Source organism: Amborella trichopoda, chromosome 5 (assembly GCF_054954075.1).
Source record: "Amborella trichopoda isolate Santa Cruz 75 chromosome 5, AtrichopodaSantaCruz75HAP2 v2.0, whole genome shotgun sequence".
Classification (NCBI taxonomy): domain Eukaryota; kingdom Viridiplantae; phylum Streptophyta; class Magnoliopsida; order Amborellales; family Amborellaceae; genus Amborella; species Amborella trichopoda.
Window position 1 is genome coordinate 3251348 of NC_142340.1, and position 25480 is coordinate 3276827.

Sequence of the window (25480 nt, forward strand, 5' to 3'; positions counted from 1 at the left end):
GTTTAAACAAAATGGTCAAGGAGCTGCTTAAGTAAAAATCTTCAAAAAGTAGTACTTTGCAGGTAAATCGGTTAATGAATCGACCACTGGTTTGACAATTTTATTGATATTATTTTCAAAAACATAAAAAACACAGGAAAATGTTTAACAGATTAACTAAACTACAAAAAATAAAAAAATTTCCTCTCCACAAATGTTTCTTTCTTGAAATATGTTACAGAAATCATTCAATTCAAGAAAATTACAACTGATGTGATGCTCAATGAAATGTCAAAGAACACTTTACAATACTAAACAAAATCTCTAAATATAGCCAAAAAACAGGTAAAAGGAACAAGAACATTTATCGAAATGCAACCAAGAGAAAAACTATTTAACATTTTACCTATTTATTAATTTAATTAAGAGATAAACGTAACCATGAATTTGATTAGGTAAAAAAGGACAAATAGTTGATGCAGATTAAATGGTAAATAGTTGATATAAATTCCTTTCAAAAAAAAAGAAGATGATGTCGATTAGCCGAATCAACAATAACGAACAGAACGATTACTTCAAATCGAGACATTCTGAGGAAAATATGTCACAATTCGAGTCAAGAGCTTCTGAAGTTCGAGGAAAATCAAATGAAAAACCAGTAACTGATAATGATTCTCATGAATCCATTAAAACAAGGTTTAAAATATCAAAAAAATTGATTAAAAATACTTAAAATATACAATCCTCCAAAAAAGAGTGAAGAAGATTTGGATCATTCAAAATGCAGATATTCCAAGAAAATGTGTCACAATCCAAGACAAAACCTCTAAATTTAGAGGAAAATCAGTCAAAGTAACAGATCTCATACATATATTTGATTATGAATTGGAAAAAGACTTGAACCCTTAAATATAATCATTCAACAGTCGAAAGAGAAGAAATTCATTCTTTTAAATGTTCAATCCTTTACATCCATGAAATATACATTGGCCAAAACAGTGTTATAAAAATAAATTATTCTTTAGATGCAGAGGCTTACGAAAAAGTTGTAATTCCAAGAGAAAATCAGTCAAAAATTGATACAGATTCTCATGAATTCATTGAAAGAAGGCTCGAATTCTTAATTGTATTGATTGACTCCAAAGAGAATTTCCAAGACAGTCCAAAAAAATTACAGGCAAAAAACAAAATAAGAATTCTTAAATTGCAGAGAACAATCCATGAAAATCTGAGAAAATTTCGAGAATCAACGACAACTTACTTGAAATAGGGCTCTAATTTGTTCTTGAGCGACCATTTTTTTTTACTCTCTTTTGCCAATAAAAACATTTTTTTAGGTCAAACGACTGATGTGTCTTAGTTGCAGAAACCCTAAATTTTGTGGCGTTGTTTTCTATTTTGAAAACTGGAGGGAAATTTGAGGTTTCATAAATGTCTCATATGGTTTGAAAACAACGATCTTAGGGTTAGAAATTTCAGACATACCCTTGAAGGTTGAAGTCTATATTTGAAGAACGAATGTACCCTTGAACATATAAGATATGCCGTGCTTACCATTTATTTCTCTTTTTTTTTTTTTTTGTTATTTTGTTTTGGAAGTACAGCGGATGGAGCCTTATTTTCTCTTTTCAATTCTTCCTTCTTAAAAAGTTTGGCCATAAATCCTTCTCAAAATGTTTGGGTGAGTATTTCAAAACCCAAAGGGGTAGAACAATGGATATGTGTTGGATTGGTGGATTAACAATCGAAATTGGATCTAGGTCGATCTAAATAGATGGTCTAAAAAATATTAAAAAATAAATAAAAATTAAGTTTTTATGGTATGACGATTTGGAGAGGACCAAAAAAATATTGAATAAGCTAAAAAAATGAAAATAAAAAATATATAAGAAGGACTTAGGACACGAATTAAGCCATGACCCATACCCTATTGGAACCCATTCGGTCCCGAGCAATTTCCATCCGAAATGACAATCTGGTTTAGAAATCGCCGAATTTAAAACACTAGTTCGGCCAAATACTCCTCTTTTTCATTACTTCTCAAAAGTTGGTCCTAGATCCATTCAAATGAATAAAAATTTCGAAAAGAATCACTTTAGGGGTGCAAGGACTCTCTATAGAGAGATGGAGCAGCTGTGTTTCTTGAGAAAAGGGAGTAGTGTTTCAAGAGTCAAGACCAGGTACAATCATACAAATGGACGACTCGGTCACCTGGCAATCGAGTCATTTGCTACTCCATGGCAAGCCGGCTCAAGAGATGGGAAAATTCATGAAAAAATTGTAAAAGCTATGTTTACCTGGTAAAAAAGGTAGATGGTTCGAATTTTGGACTGCAATGGTGAGCCAATGGTCGATTTACTTTGGTGAATTTTCGATAATTTCTTAGGACTTGCGAGTCGCTAGAGTTTGACAAAAGAATCAGTGGTTCATTGTAGTTACATTCGAATTTTGGGACAAACTGGTCGTCGTATTATGATCATTTTTTTTTATTAAAAATATTTTTTTTATTATTAGGTTTTCCGATGTGAGAAGTTCTCATGCCCTAATCTTCACTTCAAAATGATTTATAATATAAAAAATAAAAATCAAATGCAATATACATTCTGATCAACATCAAAGCTATCCCAACTCTCCACTCTCCAAATCAAACAGATGGGAACAATATATTCCATAAACATGTATAGCGCTATGAAGGTTTCCTTATATAGTAATAAAAGGAATAACATATTTATAATGTTCTACTGGTAGGGCTTTAAACTTGTGCCTTGTTATATGATCCATAAAGAGCCATCATAACCCATAATAATGAGGTTATCACCATCCATGTATGTGTTGAGCTAGACCCGGACCTGAACTGGGACCCGAAAGGTAGACCCAATCCAAGTCCGTGTATAGGTCCAAAAATTGGATCCGATGAGTTGGGTCCAGGTTTAAATCTTAGACCCAAACACTATTTGGGTCTGGGTTCAAGTCCGGTTCCGTAATTTTTTTGGGTCCCAATACATAAAATGCATTTGAATATAGTTAAATACATATATATTTTAATTTTTGGGTCGGGCCCTAATCCAGGTCGCACACTACATTTTTTGGGTCTGAGTCCGGGTCCGACCCCGACCTGTTGCCACCCTAGTTGAAGAGTGTTGGGGGTTGGGTCCATCGTCCAATTCGATTTATTTATAAATTGTGTATCCCTACCATCTTGCAGCGATCATTAGCTAATCAATTGGTCTGTGATAATCCACATGGTCATAGATGTTATTTTGGCCATATAGATTTCATATTTTCTGGGCAGGTTTTGGGAGTGTTGGCCAACAAACTTATTGCATATACCTTCCATAATCCAACTTAGAGATGGATCTTATATGAAAAGATACAACAATTCGATAACCTTGAACATCACAATCATCATCTAAACTTTATCCTAATGAAAATGTGAACATCACAATCATGAATTTAAAAAATAAAATAGAATTTGGATCTTCAAGATAGTCAGAGTTTGGCCGTTCATTAAATATGCACCATATTTTGAACCGACAAATTCACGGATGAAATGCAATAATGGATTTAAAGTGATTTAGGATGGGTTTCAAATCTAAAAAATAAGGTGGACTCATGCATCTACAGATGCATAATAAACTTTTCATGTTTGTTTCGCCTTCAATATCTTTATTGTTTTTCTTGGCATAAAAATTACGGGGTGACTATGGAAGGAAAAGAAACATTTTTGTTTTGGGCAGTTCAGCAGTAGGAATTTAACTTGAAATATAGCTTTGCTAACCTCAACTGCAAATCACTCAAGTCCAAGCAAGATTTCTAGTTTCCCTACCAATTCGGTCAAAATAAATTACAATGGATTTTAGTGCACGCTTCTAAGAGAAACTAAAGAGAAATATAAATTTAATAGTCAAATTATTAACAATATTATTTCAAGTGTCAAGTCATCCTATTTAACATCATTTCAGTTTCGCTTCACTCAACTCCTAACAATAAAAAATAAAAAATTATCAAATTGTCTCTATTCAAGATTAAGAACCCTAACACATGAGTATTTTAGTAATTTAACCCTACTCCATTGCCGAGCCAAATGAGAACTTAAAAAAACATTCCTAATGCTAAATACGATGATTTGACACCTTTAACAATTTCATAAAGTACGACTGTTGAGTGGTATTTTTCATGCCTTCAACTCTGAATTAGTCGATCACATACACATGAGAGCGAAATAGAGAGCATTTAACTTTTAAATTTCTCAAACCCTTTTCATATGGAGAAGTATACAATGTGACCATTTATCTTTGGTATAAGGTGGTCACAATTAATCTTAACCATTGGATATGAATTTAAATGACTGCATTTATTCCATTCACCATGCTTAGAGTTCAAAAGAGATTTTCTCGAACTTCGTGATACACCCAAACAATCAGAATTTACATCGGACAGTTGGAAGTAATTGTAACCACTTGTATTAAAGGTAAATGGTCTCATTGTATACATTCCCTTTTTCTCTCTTTCCTTCACAGAAAACTACTAAGAAAAAAAGGTACTGAAATTATTGGTTTTCCATATCCCAAGATGCAAATTGGTAGACATGCTGTGGAAAAGTACATGAGAAATCTCATACTTTCAGAACAAGAAACATAAGGTGAACATTTAAAAGACATGAGAAGGTAACTATTGAAAGAAACATAAGCAAGGAAACTACTGGTTCTTCCAAACTGTATGATACATTTTCGCATGACTGTGGATCTCAACTACTGGTTCTTCCCAACTGTATGATACATTTTTCGCATGACTGTGGATCTCTCTCTCTCTCTCTCTCTCTCTCTCTCTCTCTCTCTCTCACTCATACACACACACATTCAAACTATAACTGTACAGAAAGAATCCAAAGCCATGAAACCTTCACAACCTCATGTTGTGAATTCTATTATGCCAAATGGAATGCAGGATCATGTGGAAGAGGTCATACTTTACCGGCTTGTTATGCCATAGAAAATGCTTCTGAACCCTTTTCACTCTAGCTTGCATCGTCAGATACCTCTTCTCTGAGATAGATAACAGTATCTCTTTCAACCTCGGTATATCTCTTTCTAAAATTACAACCGAGAAAGCCTTCCAATTAAGGATATTATCGAAAGGAAGCACAAAGTTATCTGATATAATCACAGGGACACACTCAAAGTAAATGGCCTCCATAACTCTCGGACTGTTAACTTCATAACCCTTTGGGCATATGCAATACTTGCTCAACTTCATGTATTCAATATATGGACCTTTCTTTCCAATCCCATAAAACTTTGGGCCTAAAATTTTCATATCTGGGTCTTTGTTTTCCCAATATTTTAGCAAGATTGGCCTAACCTTTCCATGCATTTGTCCGGCAAAGAAGGCTAGAATGGGCCTTTGAGAAACTGGTTTACCTCCTACATAGGCGACAGGATTTTTGACTCGTACATAAACTTCAGGAAGAGTGATATCCTTTCCCACTTTGAAGATTTCCCTTGAAGAATCAGCATTGCAGAGAACTTTGATTGTGTTCTTTCGAAGCTCTGGATGCAACTTTGTTTCACTTGGTGCCTGAGGTAAGTGCTTCTCATCAATGTAGTACTGAATTGAGAAGAATAATGTGTGCACAAGTGCAACCAAATAGAATATATTTATATATATATATATATATATATATATATAAAGAGAGAGAGAGAGAAATGCTCGTAGCCCTACCCCACCCATGTGTGTAGGACCCCAAAGGATCACCATTAAATTTGGCACGGATCTATAGAAAAGTCAAGTCCCATATCTATGTGATAATTTTTTTAGAGATCGGTGCCAACTTTAATGGTGATCATTTGGGGTCCTACACACATAGGTGGGGGTGGGTCCTATATGATCATTACTCATATATATATATATATATATATATATATATGAAAAAGTATACGATGAGACCATTTACCTTTTATACAAGGCGGTCACAATTAATCTTGACCATTGGATGTGAAATTGGGTGGCTGCATTTATTTCATTGACCAAGCCCAAAGTTCAAAAGAAATTTTTTCGAACTTTGTGATACACCCAAGCTATCAAATTTCACATCTGATGGTTGTAAGTAATTGTGACCTCCTTGTACAAAAGGTAAATGGTCTCATTGTATACACTCCATATATATATATATATATATATATATATATATATATATATATATATATATAGGATTGTCTACAAAGAGACCATTTACCTTTTGTACATATGTAGGGATTGTATACAATGAAACCACTTATGTTTTGTACAAGGAGGTCACAATCATTCTTCTCTCTTAAATTTCAAAACGGCTGGTTGTAAGAGTATCATTGGTTAGACACAAAGTTCCAAAAAAAAAATCTTTGACTCACCCCAAGCCATCCAATTTGACATCTAATATATATCATATCAGCTTATGGGCTGATGGCTCAAATTGAATTTGAGCCGATCAAATGTTCACGACTACATTTCGTATTTAATTTTTTTTTTTTTTTTTTTAAATCCAAATCACATGAAATTTCTCGGGGGAGGGGGAGGAAGAATGATGTGCGATTTCTTATGGTCTTCTCTTGATCCCTCAGATATCAGACATTTTTATTTAAGATTAGCAAAGTGAAAGAGAGAATATCACGAATACAAAATTTGAGAGATAAAAGAAGAGTGATGTCTAATCGCTTAAGGTCTCAGCTGTAATTCTAGAATCAATCACAGATCAAACATGTTTCAGTCTAGCAGAGTGAAAAACAGAGACTATCAGTTACAAAACAATATTTCACTTGATTAGGAAAAATTGGACATGGAAGAGATCTTCTTTCAAAGCCAAAGTGGAACTTGAGATGAGAAAATGTGAAACAAATAATTTTTTTAAAAAAAATAAAAATATGACAAAAATTTCAGCTTTGAGAATATGATATAGAAAATTAAACTTTGTTCTTATTGTATTGGTAGACCGCATATTAAAAATACCAATATCTTACTTCGCATAAGAGACAAAAATGAGGGGTGTATTTGGAAAATGGCATGAAGCTCTGACTGCCTATATAAGATGAAGATTATTTTTGGTTCATAAAGCAGCGATTTAACAACCGATGACTCATGATCTGATTAGCCTGAGTCATTGGAATCAACACCCGACCACGTCAGGATGAAAAAGTACAAAACTCGAGCAAGTTTTGCGGAGTTGCTGTCCTGCGTTTTTTCACCCAGAGGCTCGGCCAAGTCCAACCTCCAACTCAGCCAGGTCAGTGGCTGACTTGGGCTTAGGACCGCAACAAGTCCAAGCCCGATTCCATGTTTTCAAACACTGATGTAGAGCAATAAAGGATTTTAATTAGATTTGATAGTAAGGTTATACATACGACTGCATATTATACCACAACAAATATTAATTCTCATAACTATTACGTAACATCCAATAGTGCAGAATATTATATTAAAACAAATATTTATACTGATAATTACTGGTGTTTAGATAAATTACGACCGTCTCAAGATTTATTGTATATGCAAAGGCTGTGCCCAAATAAACAGCACGCTAGCAAGTTGATTTTCAAAACTCAAATCCCTATGTCTGAGTTTAGAAAATCAGCTCAGCTTTTGACTTTAGGAAATCAAAATATTAAAACTTTTAGAACATAAAGTCCCATTTGAATTATCAGAGAATTAAAAGAAGAAAGAACACAAAATCTTTTAGCTGGAGTCTGGTAGCCATACCCAATCATGGCAAGCAACAAGAAAGTGATCCGATCCACCTGTTCTGTTCCAAAATGGATACTTCTCAGCAATCATGTCAACATAGTACTTGAGATAAAGTGACAAAGGCTGCATCATATGTGTATTGGGAACATATAAAGTGATCTGAAGCTGGCGAGAACTATAAGGTAAGTAGAACATGTGAGCTAATTTGGGATCCTTGACAACAAATTGCTTGTTTGCCTCCATCAGTTTCATAAACCATCCCTCAGAGGCATATATTCCTGTCAGCAATGGCTGGTGGAAAATCGGTTTTTCACCCTCCTGGTAGATGTAGATCTTAAACATGCGCTCCATTAATTCATAGCTCCTAAAGAGCGAAAATGTGGAAAACGTCAATCAGATGTCTTGCATGATGCAATGTGTTTCAAGGCCATTTCTCAAAACAGTGCTCTTAAGTTAACGGAGAGCAAATGCATGAACTTCAGACAAATCAAATTGCAAAAATATATAGGAATTCGAGACCAATGGTGGGAAACTAGAACAAGGGTTATTGAAAGAAATATAAATAAACCAAATCAAAATTATCCGTTTTGATAAGTAGAACCAAATCAGAATCATCTTTCTTGGTAAGCAGAACCAAATCAAGATTATCAAAAAAAAAAAAACAGGTCCAAGTCAATATAGATGAAAAATTTAGCAGTGTTACAGTTGCATGTACCACTATCCAATTAAGTTATCAAATTTAGACATTTAGGTAGTTTTTTTGTAAAGTTTGTTCCTACTTGTCCATAGATGAGTCTGATGAGCATATGAAAAAAAAAACCTACTAATATTTTGCATTTGTCTTAGATTTTTCAGTCTCGAAATGAGTACAGAACATCGTTATACTGACTTTTATCCATATAAAGAGTCTGGCTTCTCATACTTAAACCTACTAATACCTACTAATACAATTTTTTTATGTTATTGCATTTATATTTCTTTCTCCCATTATTTTATTAATAGAATCTGATCCAACCATATCTAAAAACATGGAGGTTTTAGAAGGAGAACATATGCTCACTGCTCCCTCCACTGTGTTGACAAAGTGTAACCATCTATAAGTTAAGAAAGGTCAAGAACACCCTATTATTAACATGCCAACATATCCTAGAGACACAACATTTTCAGAAGCTGTAATTAAGAAAGATACGGCCAACCGCAAGATTTGAGGAGTCTATATATGTTAGTTTCTAAACAAATCCAAGAGCATTCGACATCACTTTCATCTAGCAGTAGCCTAGTCTGCTATAAGGAAATGATTTAGTGTGCTTAAAAGAGGCGTTAGGCCTTGCATATTCTGTGCTCTAAAGTTGGAGGCTGCAATACATTTCATTTGTTGTAAAGCTATATTGTGGTGAAGCACAGCAAATCTCTTAAGACTTGTTCAGGCAAGCAGCTAATCAGAGCACAGGATGAATAACATAATGCATCACATCGTCTCTGACCTGTTTATGTAGCCTATACAAGGAGTGATGCCCCACCAATCATCAATGACTGGATTACAGCCAAAGAACTACCATGCAAGAAAGAACAGCATGAGTCTACAAAATTCCTATACGAGTCATCAATCGCCATAATCAACAAAGAGGTGCTACTCAAAGGCTCCTGTAGTCCAGTGTCGATTAATCTCACTTTCTTGAAATACATCTTTCTTAACAAAAAAACAAAAACAAAAATCCTCAGGAGAGTTAGTGGTAAGGATTTCTCTGTAAGAGATAGCCATTGTTTACATTGTTATGTTTTGTATTTCTAATTGTTTACATTGTTATGTTTTGTATTGAGATTACACCCTTACAAGGTCATTATGGTCTGAGTTAGAAGATTTTTAAATGATGATATGTCAGGGACCAAGGGTAGATAATGGAATTCTATCTTTGACATGGTTCGCACCATCAACAATAGAACAAGAGATACTTGTCCCTCCCTTTGAATTTTTGTCACGGCATCGGTGATTAGAGCAACTGAGATCTCAAAGTCTTTCTTCTCCCAGTTCCCTTGTTGTCAAGTTTGGTCAGAGCATTTGGATTTGCCGAAAACCATTATGGTTATATGGTTGCGCTTTCGTGGTGTTTATAGGAATATAGCGTTTTCTCCCTTAAGTATTTTAGTTAGGATATTTGCCCTTAGTATTTTAGTTAGGATATTTGGCATGTTTCTGAAAAACTTTTGTTTCCTGCAGCTTTTTACCAAAACCCTTTTTACATTATCTTTCTCTAGTTTGGTCAGGTACTAGACCTTTCAACCCTTTCCCCAAATCAATAAATAATTTGAGTTTTCCTCTCAACACATTACCTATTCTTTCCCAAACCCCAATCCTACCAAATTACAAATATATATAGACTGAAGCACTATGAATAGAGTGAGCTAAAAAATAGTGCATCACTCTATTGCCTATAACATGACCAACATTAGAGTGAAGATGGGAAAAAATTGATCTTAAGAAGGCAATGCACATTATAAAACTTAAATAAGTACTTCAATAATTTCACCTTTTAAACATGGAGATATTTTGAAATACTGGAGGGTAGAGGTCTCTATCCTTCTTCACAAGAGGAGCATTCTGGATCTGTTCTTTGGCAGACAGTAGCTCCTTGTCACGTGGAGAGGACCAACGAGGTTTCTACACCAAATAACAAAAGTTACACATGGCCCAAATGCAGTCAAGAGCAGGCCAAAAATATTGAAATTACATGAAAAAATCAGAAGGGATCAAATTTGCTATTTACTGGATTCGAAAGGCTTCCCAACTGATCCCATGTTGCAACCCATCTAACCATACTAAACAGGTTTTCTAATGAAAATCACAACTTAATTTCCTTTTGCAGTGACAAATCGAGAATTCCATTTCTTGGTGCAGAGAAAACAGCTTGTGCAAATTACAAAGTCAGAAGCTTTTCCATTTTTTCTTTATGGCCAGTAAATTGTGATTAGGCATGCCAGTACCAATCATTAGATGGTACACAAGAGTATATGGAAAGGAGTTACATGAATGAACAGGAAAATAAATATTACATGAATGAACAGGGAAAATAAATGGCTAATTTAGGAAAATGTAAAGAGTGAAAATATTTATGATGTGCTCACACCATCCTATTTGTTTGTGGCCTAAAGAATAAATGCGTGTAGCTTTGTGCTTTCCACTCATTGCATCAGCTTTTTCAACATATGCAACACTGTTGCCCAGCCAAATTTTTTATCACTATAATTTTCATTAGTATGATTATCTGGGCATAAGGTGGTCGCTCTCTCAAACTAACAGCATTCTGTCGGACAAGGTAATGCATGACATGAACCTTACCAAACCCCAATTTACAAGCCAAGAAAAAATTAACAATGAAATTATCATAAGACAATTAAAGATTCGAAATACCATACCATGGGGCGAAAAGAACTTCCACTCAGACTTGAAGGGCTCATGCTTTGAACCATAGGATTTTTTTTCTGCACAACACTAACTTTTTCTTTTGTATATTTAATGAGCGGAACACTCTCAATAGTCAGATTGCGCTGAGAAATGGGTGGTCCATTTCCTAAAGGCTCAGAGATTTCACTTTTGGGAACATCTTTAGTCACTTGTACGCCCAACTGAGATAAATTGAAGGAAAATGGATTCAGTTGAGAACTAGTTGGCACCGACCCATTCTTGAAAGAATCAGACAAAGGTGATCCAAGAGGGGATAGCAAAAACTGTTTATGAGAACTAGTTGGCACCAACCCATTCTTGAAAGAATCCAACAAAGGTGACCCAAGAGGGGATAGCGAAAACTGTTTATCCAAAACACGATTCTCCTCTTTTCTTTTCTCTCTCATTCCCCCACTAATTGTAGCATTCTCTTGACGAGAGTCATTTAAGACTTTCTCCACTGGTTCAGGGTCTTCTTCCATATCAGGTATCTTGACGTTATATGAAGGTACTAATGGGTCAGTGATGTTCACCAAACCATCACCTAGACTTGGGATTTCACCTATTTTAATCTGATTTGGAGGAGAAGTGGCATTCAGTGTGGTGTTATTCCCAGATACGTGCAGCGAAACGTTGAAAGAAGACAATAGAAACCAGATAGCCTGTTCATGGGGAACTGAGAAACACTTAAAGAGTGATACAACGAGAAGTGTTACCCACAAGAACAATATCAAACTCTTCAATTCTAGGTGAAATTTTCTGTTGCCCCAGAGGTTATACTCCATTTCAACAAACAGATTATCTCATATGCCCATGAAAATGGAATGCGTAAACTTGCATTTCAAAAGAAAAACCACCAGAGAGCCTAATTTTTTGAACTGATCAATCAATCTGCATTGCATAACAAAGTCAAAAACGAGGAGAGAAATCACTATGAGAAATAAACAATATAGTTAAAAAAGAAGAAGCAATCTACAACAAAAGAGACGAATCTAGTTCATGTCATCCCAAAAAAAAGTTAATAGATATAAGAATGATAAAGGCAGATAAAATGCTACAAAAGCTTTTAAGAAAACCAATAAAAAGAAATAGAAATCGAAAAAGAAAGGTCAGCTTAAATCTAGATGAGTTTGAGAAGAAAACAAAATGAATTACATGTATAAAAGAGGTATACAACATCCATTGAAAACCAGCAGGCAGGGAGAAGAGAGAGAGAGAGAGAGAGAGAGAGAGAGAGAGAGAGAGAAAACAAGAGAGATAATAATTATTAATTACTCTGCAATCTGGAACAAATACAAAAGGAAAAAGTTAAAAAACAAACAAAAAGTTGCACCTGAAATCAGACTACAAAAATCAAAAGTTCATGAAATCATAAATCCAGTTCCAAATCAGATACATTCTCCCATAAAGACCTCAATTTAAAAGATAAACAAAAGATGAACTGAAAATAATGTCCATCTAAAACAAACTTAACACATTGAATTTCCAAATACATAAAAGGAGGAAAGCAGATAAGCATTGAAAAAATGCCTAAATTAAAACCAGAGAAGAAAATTAAGATTAAGTGAATGCATATCAAAATCTAAATAGATTATTAGGTAGAAGAAAATATAGTAAAACTTCATGTAACAGAGAATAAATAATTCCCAAACAAATCTCAGTCACCACAGATCAACAATCTAAGTATAATTAAATTCAGAAAACTTAAAGGTAATACATATGCAAAAAATGAACAAGAAACGGGGAAAATCAAAGAGAAAATGCATTAATAATCACCATTCCTACTTTTGAAAAGATCAAAGTGAATATTTTACATGGAAAACTAAAAAAAATTATCTGTACTTGCAGGGGAAAACAAAAATGATCACAAAATGGAAAAGTAAAGGAAAATGAGTTCATAATGCACCATTTTTACTTCTGAGAAGCTCAAATTTACCATGAAAGAACAGAATACAGTTACTATTACAACAAGTTGGCTTACATTCCAAGCTAATTTGGGTTTAGAATCACCTCACAACGATTGAGCCGCCATGGATTCTCTGCAATTCCTTGAAAGCTGTTTTTTACTTATATTACAGTGAGGAACTCAATTTACTATAATACCCCCATATGTTTTAGTGAAGTTTGTTCGAAACGGTTAATTACGTGTCTTTTTAGTGAGAGAAGATTTTAACCAAAACATTACTTTAAAAGACAGAGATGCCCAATTTTAGAGAGGTTGCAAAAAGGAATGGAGGATGATAAAGGATGCGGTTTGTATACAGCCCAGGCTCTAAACAATCAAATTAGAACCTACCTTCAAATAGTATCGAGAAAGGTGGTTTCAATACTGAAAATCTTTGTGATAGTTTTAAAATATATATATATTTTTTTTTATAAATTTTAAAGTTTTAAAAAATAGTATAGATTGACCGATCTGTGAAAACTTGAAAATCTTAAAAATTGACGGTTCAAAAATGCATTACAAAATACATTATTTCTAAAACTTAAAATCTTTTTTTTGTTTCTCATGTCCATGCACCTTGATGGGGGAGATTAATTTGACGATATTTGGGTATCAAAACAACCTCTTCTAATGAAATTTTTGAGATAGGATTCAATTTGATGGTTTAGAGCCTCGCCTCTATCTAAACTCCCCCCCCCCTCATAAATGAGCTTTTTCGTCTATTTTCTGGAGGGAAAAATGCGTGTCGGTATGAGAGAGAAAAATATAGGAGAGAGAGAGTGGCAAATATCCACTTTGGCTTTCAGTGAAACACCCATGGGCGACCTTTAGAGAGAGAGAGAAACAAAAGAATGCATAAAAGCCACTAACTGAACAAACAATCACTTGAACGGTTGAACTTTTGGCTGAATACCCATTGGGCCAAGTTTTCTGTTATCAAGAGACTCTATTAAGGGTCATAGCTATAAAATAAGATGTAGAGATTTATGGTCTCAAAATATGATTTTTCAAAATATAAAATATCAGATCAAAATTTATAGAGCCGACCCTAATTAATTTTAAAAAAACTATGATAATGACCCAAATCTCTCTCTTCCTCTCTCTTCTAAGAGGTCAACTAATCGCTCTATATAGCGAAGACTAGGATTGTCTAGCAAAATGTTTAGTGCAATTCACATTTGAATGGAAAAATAACCCACAACACTCTCCCCTAAGGTCTCTCTCATTGTCATTTGAATGAAGGAAAAACAAATACCCCCTCCTCTCTCTCTCTACCAACTTATCTCTCTGTCTCACCAGGTGTAACGCTGTTATATTGGTGCACCAAGAAGTCTCTCTTTCCATGTGCAACGCTGTTATATTGGTGCACCATGGACTCTCTCTCTCTAAGTGAGACCAGAAATCCAAAATTATACTGCTGAAGATAATGCAGAACGCGGTCATAAAAGGTCACAGTTATTTGGTAATATTTCCATATCTTTTTGGTAGCGATCTCCATTTTATTATTATTATTATTGACTATACAATCATTAAAGCCCCTATGCAATCAATAAACAATTACAATATATCTATCATATCCTTTATGAATTCCTAAATGATAGAGGGAGGGTGCCTTGAGAATAATGGCTATGGGAGGCGTGGGCCTCTTCTAGCGAGAGAAACTTTCCTTTTATTGTCTGCCAACACATTGTTTATTAGGGCAGAGATAAGAAAGATGGGGACAGGAAAATTGTTTGATGAGGTTTGGACCGCATTTCCACAATATGCGAGTATAGAGCATCCATTTTACAGATTATATAAGGATGCAACCTTATAATACCTCAAAAATATATCGGAAAAGGTAATTCTAATTTTGAAATTTTGATTAATCATCTCAACATCGAGGTGTATGACCATGAAAAATAAAAAGGTTTTAAATCTCAAAAATTGTGCATTTTATAACATATTATTTACACCGTCCATTTTCAAGATTTTCATATATTTATAGATCTACTTGAGTGGTTACATTTATTTTATTCACCAAGCTCAAAGTTTAAAAGAAATTTTCTCTAACTTTGTAACACATCCAAATTGCCAGATTTTACATCGGATGGTTGTAAATAATTGTGACCCCTTATGTAAAAAAAGTAAATGGTTTCGTTATATACAATCCCCGTACATAAAACCTCTCCCTCTCTCTCATCTAGGCATGATAGCTTTCTCTCTCTCTCTTGTATGTGATTACAAACTGAGATAAATTATTCATGAGAAAACTCAGAAGCCGCTTACTATACTTCCATTTGTCTTTCCAAATGAGAAAACCTTTCTCTTGACCATTGAAAAGATGAATCATTATATACTCTTCCAAAGCTCTCACTCATTCACGAAACATGAAAAACTAAGAAATGAAAAACTTGGATTTCTTTTCCATTTCTTCTATCCAAGTAAGATAACCCCTTGCTGGCTATGTAGAGATCAAACCTTACACTTCAAAATCTTTCTCGCTCTAGAAATCAAACTTTACACTTCAAAATAACCCAGAATCCACATCTTCTCAGGCCCACAAGGTATTCACCCTGTTAAACCAAATGGAGTGTAAAATCATGTGAAATATATCATATCTTACGGGCTTGTTGTGCCATAAGAAATGCTTCTGCACTCTTCTCACATTTTCCTGCATTGAAGCATACCTTCTTTCTGGTATCGACAACAATATCTCCTTCAGTCTTGGTATTTCTCTCTCTAAAACCACCACTGAAAACTCATCCCACTTCAGTGCTTCACTGAAAGGAAGCTCAAAATTATCAGCTATGATTACAGGCACACACTCATAGTGAATTGCCTCTACAATTCGAGGACTATTAACTTCATAACCCATTGGGCAAATGCAATATTTACTTGATTTCATGTACTCGATGTATGCTCTCCTTCTCCGATGACCAGAAGGCATTGGACCAAAGATTTTCATATCAGATTCTTTGTTTTCCCAGTGTTTTAATAAGATGGGTCTCACTCTGCCATGTAACTTTCCGGCAAAAAAGGCGAGAATCGATCTTTGAGAGATGGGTTTACCTCCAATGTCTTTGGTGGGGTTCTGTGAGGAGATTACAAATGTTTCGGGGAGAGAGACGTCCCTTCCTGGCTTGAATATGCCTTCTGAGAGATCAGCATTGCAGAGAGCTTTCATGGCATTTTTCCTGAGCTCAAGGTGCAGCTTGGTCTCGTAAGCCCCCTGCGCAAAAAATGCAGGGGTTGTTACAAGGAATTTAATATTGAAAGAAGAAATAGAGAGTTCAAAAATATGGGTTCAGAAGCTGTTACAGAGAGAGAGAGAGAGGAGAGAAGAGAGAGAGAGAGAGTGAGAGAGAGAGACGGCAATTGAGCAGTTGGAGAATATTTTCTGTAAAACTAAGAACAAGAAAAGTGTATGTGGTATGGGGTGTGGTGTGTGTGTGAGAGAGAGAGAGAGAGATGCCTTCTACAGAAACAGCAAGAAAATGGGTCCTAACAAAAGAAGGTAACCTAATCAGCTCTTATAGTCATATCTTTAAAAATGGAAAAGCTTTCAAAACCTGACTTCTGTATTTGTTAGAGAGGGTTGTGTGAGCATACCCAGTCATGGCAGGCAACAAGAAAATGATCTGTTCCACCAGTTCTATTCCAAAATGGATATTTAGCAGCGATCATGTCAACATAGTTCTTCAAGAAAAGAGCCAGAGGCCTTAGTATATGTGAATTTGGAACATATAAGACTTGTTGTAGTATTCGGGAACTATATGGCAAGTAAAACATGTGAGCTTTCCTTGGATCCTTAACTGTAAATTGTTCGTTACCCTCTATCAGTTTCATGAACCATCCCTCTGAGGAATATATTCCCTTTAGATCTGGCTTATGGAAAATGGGTCTTTCCCCTTCTGGATAGATGTAGACCTTGAATATGTGTTCCATCAATTCGTAGCTTCTGCAACTTGAAAAATGCAGAGTACTTGAGTACAGTTGCTTATGTCATGGTTAACAGTCATGATTCTTGAGGAAACTAAATTAGAAATTGATGTTCAAGCAAATTAAACCCAGACAGTTGTAGCGTGTATAATATCAGCTATGAAGAGAGAAATAAAAGCACAATGTTGGAAGAAAAAGCAAACTTCAATAGTAAACAAGGAAATTAACCATAATGAAAGACAGAGTGATGTTTGAGACATCAGTTCAATTGGAACACAATTACTTTGTGGGTTTGAACCCAGTGTATTGACTGAGAGAGAGAGAGAGACACACACACAGGGATTCTAATACTTCTCCAATAATAGGTTCATTAAATGCCACATCAAATAAGAGCAAAGGTTTAATCTTACATGTTACAGAAATATGGACAACATGAATCTTTAACAGGGAAAAGCTGCTTCAAAAATATGCAACTTATATTTGATGTATTCAGCTAAACTTGAAAGTTAAAACCAAATCCTCTAATAAAAGTTTTGCAAAAGTTCAGGCATTCCATCATTTAAATAAGTCAAGGAACAGGAGAAAAGAAATCGTCAACCATCACACCTTTTAAAGATGGATAAATTTCGAAATACCGGAGCATAGAGATCCCGATCCTTCGTCACAAGAGGAGCATGCAGGATTTGTTCTTTTGCATAGAGAAGATCTGGGTCATGTGTAGAAGACCAACGGTGTTTCTAGACCAAAAATAACAAGCATTAATGGAGGGTAAGAGAAAAAAATAAGGACATACAAATCAAAATCAATAAAGATCAAAATGGATTTGTTCTAGATTCAAAATCAATCACTTTTCAATGAAAAAGAAAGATAGGGAAACACATAGTATAGTCCAATTGAATTGTGTCCTTCAGCTAAACAGTTTCTCCAATGATATTAAATAAGAGAAAACATACTATAATCCGTACTATGATATACTTATATCCCAGGCCCATTGGGACCATCACTGTGGTGAAGAGAGAAGTAGGACTGACCAGAACAGGGCACAACCCAATTGGTGGATCCTACTCTATCACCCATCATTTCTTCAGACGGTGATGGTCCAAAGGACTGTGCTTCTCAGAGTCCATTTCACTATGGTACACTTCCCCAACAAATATTACAAACCTTACATTTCTCCTCAATGATATATCAAATGCAAGTCCATTGAGTACTTGCCTCTATCAAAATGCTCATTGCATAAACAATACTTTGTCCAAATAACTTCAAGCCTAAAGAGAAGATTTAAATCCATACCATTGAGCGATATCGACCATGTCTACGCCTTGAAGCATGCATCAATGGAGTCGATTGGCCGTTGCCCAGATGGGAGTTATCCTTTGCCACTGTTTGATTGTTGTATGGAGCTATATTTACAGTAGGGTTCTTCCTGAAAACCACTGAGTTATTTTCTAAAAGCTCAGAATTTCTTTTATTAGGGTGGACCTCTATCACTTCTACACTTATTGCTGAGAAATCATAGGAAACAGGTATAACTGGAGATTCCGCCGCCAGATTTAGTGGCAATATCCCATTCACAGGAGAAATTGATGATGAGAAAGGTAGATGAGAAAAAGCCAATTCTTTAACAGAATGAATGTCTCTTTTTGTTTCCTCGCTGTTCGGTGCACCTTTAATTGGATACTTTCTATCAGAGCTGACTTCAGTTGTCCAGAATTGCTTGGGATCTTCCTCTTTGTGAAGTACTTCAGGTGTGTTTAAGGATAGTTGGGGTTCAGTATTGGTTGTTACATTATCTCTCAAAGTGGGCAGTTCTCGAAGTTTCGCTAGATTTAGAGGAGAGTCCACACTCCGGAATGTGAAATTCAGAGATTCAATGAAAGGAACCTTAAACGCAGGAATCAGAAGCAACAAAGTAGTTCCATGAGGGAAAGTAAAAGACTCAAAAACTGATATAATAGTGACTATTATCACTAGACTCAATATCAATGTTCGGACTTCGGTTCTGCAAGATTTGGGCCTCGAAAAAGGACTATCCATCTCAAAAACCAGATATATTAAAAGCTCTTTGGGAAATGAAGTTGATAGATGACGCCCTACAAAACCAAAATCCCACTACTCTGAAAAACAATCTCGTTCAAGAAAGACTGGGCAAAAATATATTGAACAGCAATCTACGAAAATGAACGCATGGAGCTAACTTGTCACAGTCCACAATCACACCTAAAACCATAGAGGAGATTACATGTGTTAAAAGGGATAAATGATGAATCAATAGTATGAAAACACATGTACACACAGAGAGATTGCAAAAAACTGATTCGAACAACTAATGTCACATTAATACATTTCTTTCACATTTCTCGAGTGTAAATCATTGAAAAGTCACAGTATGGAGACAGACAAAGAAGGAGAGCAGGAAAACAACACAAGCAACATGTATTTCTATATTTCTCAATTGAACAAAGTGTATATTGCTAAAATAAAGAACAAAAGTCAAATGTGCACAGCCACTGAGAGAAAGAGGGAGGGAGTTTTGAGAAACGAAGAAATCCAAGAATGGTAATCTTGGATAAAACACATGAAACAAATACATGTAACTTATGGACTCAAAATGGATGGATCAACCCAAATAATGGAATTGCAGGAAAGGGAAACAAAAAGACGGATGGTACCCTGTTTCTCAAAAACAGTAACCTTGAAAGTAACTATAGTTTTTAACTCGACCTGAACAGACAGAGAGTGGGGAATAGAGAGAAAGACATAGAGAGATTAAAAAAATGCAGATGAAATCAAAACATCAGAGAGAGAGGAGAATAAAAGAAGATGCAGCTGAAAGGCAACTGAATCCTTTCTCCAAGCAATCGCACAAAAAACCAATACATGGAAAGAGATTACTCAAGCAAATTCCATGTTCCTGATAGAGAGATAGAGAGAGAGAGAGAGAGAAAGAGAGAGATTATGAAGCTGAAATTCAAAGCTATTTAGAGAGAGAGAGAGAGAGAGAGAGAGGAGCTGACATCGAAGCAGAGCAATCTCAGAGCTAATATAAAAATTTATGAAAATTCCCGATTAAAACTAAGACCAGACATTAAGAAGGGGGATAAAAAGCTTAAAAAAAAAAAAAAAATCAAGCATGCATTGCCATATCCAGCAAGTTAAGCAGTAAACCAACAAGTCTCCATATTTTCTTAGACTGCAACAAAAAATTCACATGCATGAGCACATATCCATTTTTCATCAGATATGACAAATAGGCAGAAAAAGTCACTGTAAATAAAGAGAGAGAGAGAGAGAGAGAGAGAGAGAGAGAGTTAACAACTTCATCTACCGCCATTTTTATGCTAAGGAATTACAAATGGAGAAAAAACCCAAAAATGTAGCATAAAATACCCAAAAATTAATGATTATTCTCAAAATTAATATAATTCAGTATTTAAATATCTACCTATGTAACATAAATTTGTCCGACATTCAAAAACTGCAAAACTAACATAAATGGACTAAAAATCTACGATAAACTCACAAGATAAAGTTCGAACTAGCCACAATTTGGCATTGAAATCACTGAATGAAGAAATATTTCCCCAGATATTCTTCTTTAACCACCATGGAAGCTCTGCAACTTCTCTCTTTCTAAAGACGCCAGTGAGTGAAACTGGCAAAGATGCCGCCCTTTTTTAGCATGAATCTTGAGAGAAAATGACTATAATAGCCCCACTATTTTAGTTAATGACAAAAATAGATGCCGATTAACTAAATGTCGATGCGGCCTTTTTCTCGCAATAATCTAGAGAGAGAATGACTATAATAGCCCCATTATTCTAGTTAATGACAAAAATACCCTAATTTTACTGTTATTACACTACATGGACTACAAGACTATGTATGGCGTATAAGCTACTGGAGACCTGTCCCTATCTAGTTTCCATTTAAATTCCTTTTTATAGTATTGGAAACCCAACCTAAATCACTGCAAAGATGTCTTTGCATTGCATTCATGAATTAATATGGCAATATATAAAATAAAATAATTTCAATATTTTCAAAATAAATTATTTTGAAAGTTTAAAGTGTATTACTTACGTATTCATGATTGTAGTAGTTGAGATTGTCGACTTATAAACTTAGAATTTGAAAGAAATGCACATTAGAATGAGCTTCATGATTGTAGTGGTTGAGATTGTCGACTCATGAAACTTAGAATTTGAAAGAAATGCATATTAGAATGAGGTTCATCTACTGATGGATCAAAACACCTAAACCTTGCTCATTGATCATAGAGAAAATTACAAAAAAACACTTTAGTCTTTTCTTTCACTTTTTTCCCTAAACAACCTTTCCTCGCAAATAACCCCCTAACCCAAAAGTGGCATGAAATAAGAGTAAACTACTATTGTTTGTTTTCACACGCCATTCGCTCTCTTATTTTCACATGCGCTCAGGCAGTAAAAACATGCGCTTCGGCATTCTGAATGCGCACTCCGGCAATGCAGGTTTGAGCCATAGCGCTCCGGCATTATGAGAACTCGCTCCAGTAGTGCAAAGACATCTCCGGTATTCCGTTCCGACAATGAAGTCTCTAGAGTCACAACACTCCGACAATGGAGGATCGCGCTCCGACAGTATAAACAAGTACAAACGCATTTTGAATGTGCGCTCTGGCAATGCAGGTCTATGCCACAGCGCTCCGGCATTATGATAACGTGCTCCGTCAGTGCAAAGACGCGCTCGGACAGTACGCTACTTGGGACCCGTGAATTGATTTGGTTTGTACAGGATGGGCATTTCCGTTCAAAACATAATAACCTTTTTTACCTTGGGGGGTTTTTGCAAGAAAATGTTGTTTTGAGGAAAAAAGTGAGAGAAAAGATTGGGGTGGGGTAAGTTGCATAGATAGTTCATTTTAGGGTGTTTTTTTATAATTTGCCCTTGATTATATTATCCGGGTATGGTTTGTATAAGGTGTCGATATTAAACATTCAAAGTAAAGCGCACCTCGAAGACATACCAAACCTTGCTCATTAATTATATTATGGGTACGGTATGTATAAGGTGTAAAGCGCACCTCTAAGCCATGCCAAAAACATGCAGTTTCAATGCGGTAACGCCTTTATGATAACTTGAAACTATGTTTTGCCCCATCTATAAAATTAGCTCGCTAGAAAATGACATGCATGTAGCTTTTTCTTGTAAAATTACATAGGATGGCGGGAAGAGTAGAAGCCCTCTATTTTTAGGTTTCATTTCACAATAAGCTCAAGGTTTTAAAAGATATCTTAAGGCATAAAAATCATAGATTTTATTTCTTCTAACCCCCTGAGCTAATTTAAACTTGTTTTTTGGGCCAAGCAAATTTAAAAATACATGCCTTCTCTAAAAGCCAGCCTCCCAAACTTCAAGAGAGATGAGAGAGAGAGAAAAAGGCTTCGTGGAGGTAAGAGATTACTGAGAGGAGAGAGAGAGGTGTTTAGAGAAACACATGAGAAAGAAAGAAAGAAATTTGGGTATATAAGTGAAGAGGGAGAAAGGATTGGAGTTAGAAAGAACATATCTTCCTCACATTTGTTTAGGTTAAAAAATAGGTTTAAAGTGACCCGAGATTAAAAGAAATCTTTTAAAACCTTGGATTTATCAAGAAATGAAACATAAAAATAAGAGATAAAAAGATATTTTTTCTTTAATTAATGAACTTGAGAATCGCCGTAGGATGAAAATTCTCAAAAGGATATTTATAAAGAGTTTCGGGTTCTATTTGCCCTGCAGTTGGATTCTTAAAGAGTAAAACTTTACCTTTAGCTTCTGCAAACTTGTTTAAACTTTACCTTTACCTTCTGCAAACTTGTTTATTGATACCACTTATTGTAAAATGGAGATAACTCAATCAATCCTTTTGAGCAAATCAGGATATCTTAAATCCCAGTAGATGTTGGGAAAATATAAAAAACAATAAAACAACAAACAATATAGGAAATCTTCAAAGCACAACACAAATGAATCCACAGCAAATCGGGATACCTCAAATCCCACTAGATGTTGGGAAAATATAAAAAACAATAAAACAACAAACAATATAGGAAATCTTCAAAGCACAACACAAATGAATCCACAGCAAATCGGGATATCTCAAATCCCACTAGATGTTGGGAAAATATAAAAAACAATAAAACCACAAACAATATGGGAAATCTTCAAAGTACAACAAAAATGAATCCACGGGCAAGACGGCAAAGATGTATTCCCGGCAAAGATATATTCACTATCAAGAGGAAAAATTTATAAAATTAGTCATTCCTTTGACTCACCGATGCTGCGAAGAAATACTGACAAAAACAGTCCACCAGTACTAGGGTTTTGTTGTAAAACCCCCAATTTTCAACCCCAAGCTTCTTGCTTTACAAGTTTTCTTTCTACATCACTCACCCTCCCTCACTCACCCACGCGTTTCTTCCTCTATCAAAACCTTTTAAGAGGTTCCACTAAAAAAAGTTCTATTTTTAGTGACAAAAATACCCTTTAATAAGAGGGAGAATACTATAGAGCCATAAGGTGTGATTTTTGCATCACATCCCAACCGTTGAAGGAAAATAAAATTAAAACTCAATTACAATGACGAGCCAATAATGAAAACCTTTCATTTATAGTTTGATTTGAAGCTCGAAATATCCAAATTACAAAAAACTATAAAGATAAGTGTCATTAACCTCAAAAGAGATCTTAGAGTTAAACTTTGGTGCACTACAAAATGTTTCAAATGTGAAATGTTTTACAGTTCCTATATAGTGTGAAGCGTTGGTGCAAGTGTGTCAAATGTGAAATGTGAAATGTTTTACAGTTACTGTATAGTGTAAAGTGTTGGTGCAAGTGGAAAAATGTTGTACAATCCTTCAGAGCAGCTTTTGGCAAGCAATTTGGTACTCCTTACATCGTAAAACTGGAATTCTCCTCTGTTGCTGTTGCGGCCTGGATCGACAATGAGGAGAGAATTGTTGTTCAAAATCAGAAACATATCACTTAGAACAGGATAAATGTTGTTTCCTCCAAGGCTAATTTGGATCACTTTATCCCACTTCATATTGCTTAAAACCCATATTTCTAATCCCCGCTCCTGACATTTATGAGCCAAGCAGACCAGCTCTTCTCCGCATCTCACCAATTTCAATCGTACTTCTGAGAAATTCAGTATCGAAGGTAACGCGATGCTGTCCCATTCTTCTCTCCATATAAAAAATGAACGAGCGATATTCGTCAAATGACCTGTGATCTGAAAACTCCAAAGCATGCGGCCTGGACACACAGGAACATGCCTATAGACAATAGTGATATGTCCATGCTCATAGTCCTGTTATCATTGACCGGTACCCAGTCGTCGGCCCCCCCGGAGACCCTTTCCCAGTATCCCATCAAGGAGCTGAACATCCAAAAGCCCCTTACATACCCACCCATCATGAATATCTTGAATGATTCATTGGTGGTGTCGTGATAAAACCCAAACTTATTTAGAGTCAAAGGGAAAGCAGGAATGAGTCTTTTCATGTGGGTTGCAGGGTTGCACACCAATAAGTCCCATCCGTGTTCCCAATTTCGAAATAGAGGCTTGCACTCGCACCTCGTCCCATTGTATCTGTGTATGAGTTTGTGGACATTAATATATGTCGAATATTAATTTGTTTTTTAACGACTATGCTCATTCTTTCTCTCTAGAAGATTCATAAGTGGCGGTTTAACTGAATCGATGGGGTGTTTGGTGAAAAGACGTGTACAATGTGAAGGGGTGCTTGGTGTGAAGAGGTGTACAATGTGATGGGGTGTGTGGCCCTTTGTAGACTATATGTATAGGCGGTTAATTGAGTCTATAAATAATAAGACATTATTGTGATGTAATATGTGTGTTGAGATAGAAAGGGCAAGTTAGGCGTAAATGAAAGATTGTGGTTGCTCTATTGTACTACAGCCTTGTGTTCTATTCTAAAGCAATAGTGAAAGTGTCGATTGATTCAATCCAAGCTTCTTATATATTTTTTGAGTTGAAACTCTTTTATTTTATATTTTGAATTCTTTTTTGTTGCAACAAATTTCTATCAAACTGGTATCACAGCACGGTTCGAAAAGAACCAACTACAAGGTCCTCGTCTTACAAAAGAAAATTATGAAAATTGGTGCATTCAGATGAAAGCACTACTCGGATCACATGATGCGTGGGAAATTGTTGTAAAAGGATACAATGAACCCAGAACCCCAGAAGATGAAGCAGAAATGACAAACAATTAGAAGGCTATCTTAAAAGAATCAAGGAGACTAGACAAGAGAGATATGTTTTTAATCTATCAGGGCATTGACAAAAACACCTTTGAAAAGGTTGGTTCTGCCATCTCTTCAAAACAAGCATAGGAGATCTTACATAATGTTTTCAAATGAGAAGAAAAAGTAAAGAAAGCTCGTTTGCAAACATTAAGAGCCGAGTTCGAGATAATTCACAT

At 35.4% G+C, this 25480-nt stretch overlaps 2 protein-coding genes across 4 annotated transcripts; both read right to left on the reverse strand.

Moving 5' to 3' along the window:
• Positions 1-4628: 4628 nt before the first annotated feature.
• LOC18443378 (putative glycosyltransferase At5g03795) lies at positions 4629-13411 on the reverse strand. 3 transcript variants are annotated; one of them, XM_006853568.4, is made up of 5 exons: positions 13148-13411; positions 11110-12028; positions 10224-10354; positions 7711-8059; positions 4629-5556 (listed from the first exon to the last, which is right to left on the reverse strand). In XM_006853568.4, exons 2-5 carry the CDS (start codon positions 11920-11922, stop codon positions 4882-4884), a joined length of 1968 nt encoding a protein of 655 aa, XP_006853630.2. In that variant the 5' UTR covers positions 11923-12028; positions 13148-13411; the 3' UTR covers positions 4629-4881. The 3 variants fall into 3 exon arrangements, with proteins under 3 accessions (XP_006853630.2, XP_020528778.1, XP_088723014.1); XM_020673119.2 differs by having other exon boundaries at positions 13119-13206; XM_088866888.1 differs by having other exon boundaries at positions 13074-13188.
• Positions 13412-15113: 1702 nt separating this feature from the next.
• Positions 15114-20648, reverse strand: LOC18443379 (putative glycosyltransferase At3g07620). The gene is made up of 6 exons (XM_088866889.1): positions 20527-20648; positions 18297-19096; positions 17610-17740; positions 16878-17022; positions 16674-16760; positions 15114-16293 (listed from the first exon to the last, which is right to left on the reverse strand). The coding sequence occupies exons 2-6, from the start codon at positions 19038-19040 to the stop codon at positions 15616-15618; spliced, it is 1785 nt and encodes a 594-aa protein (XP_088723015.1). The 5' UTR covers positions 19041-19096; positions 20527-20648; the 3' UTR covers positions 15114-15615.
• Positions 20649-25480: the final 4832 nt, after the last annotated feature.

What these genes read in the sequence shown, in the direction of transcription:
- LOC18443378 (XM_006853568.4), bottom strand. Translation starts at nt 11,922, where the DNA reads ATGGAGTATAACCTCTGGGGCAACAGAAAATTTCACCTAGAATTGAAG. An exon ending in GAAGTTCTTTTCGCCCCATG is followed by an intron (nt 10,355 to 11,109) that starts GTATGGTATTTC and finishes TATTTGGTGTAG; the next exon opens with AAACCTCGTTGGTCCTCTCC. An exon ending in AATATCTCCATGTTTAAAAG is followed by an intron (nt 8,060 to 10,223) that starts GTGAAATTATTG and finishes TTCGCTCTTTAG; the next exon opens with GAGCTATGAATTAATGGAGC.
- LOC18443379 (XM_088866889.1), bottom strand. Translation starts at nt 19,040, where the DNA reads ATGGATAGTCCTTTTTCGAGGCCCAAATCTTGCAGAACCGAAGTCCGA. An exon ending in ATGGTCGATATCGCTCAATG is followed by an intron (nt 17,741 to 18,296) that starts GTATGGATTTAA and finishes TTTTTGGTCTAG; the next exon opens with AAACACCGTTGGTCTTCTAC. An exon ending in AATTTATCCATCTTTAAAAG is followed by an intron (nt 17,023 to 17,609) that starts GTGTGATGGTTG and finishes TTCAAGTTGCAG; the next exon opens with AAGCTACGAATTGATGGAAC.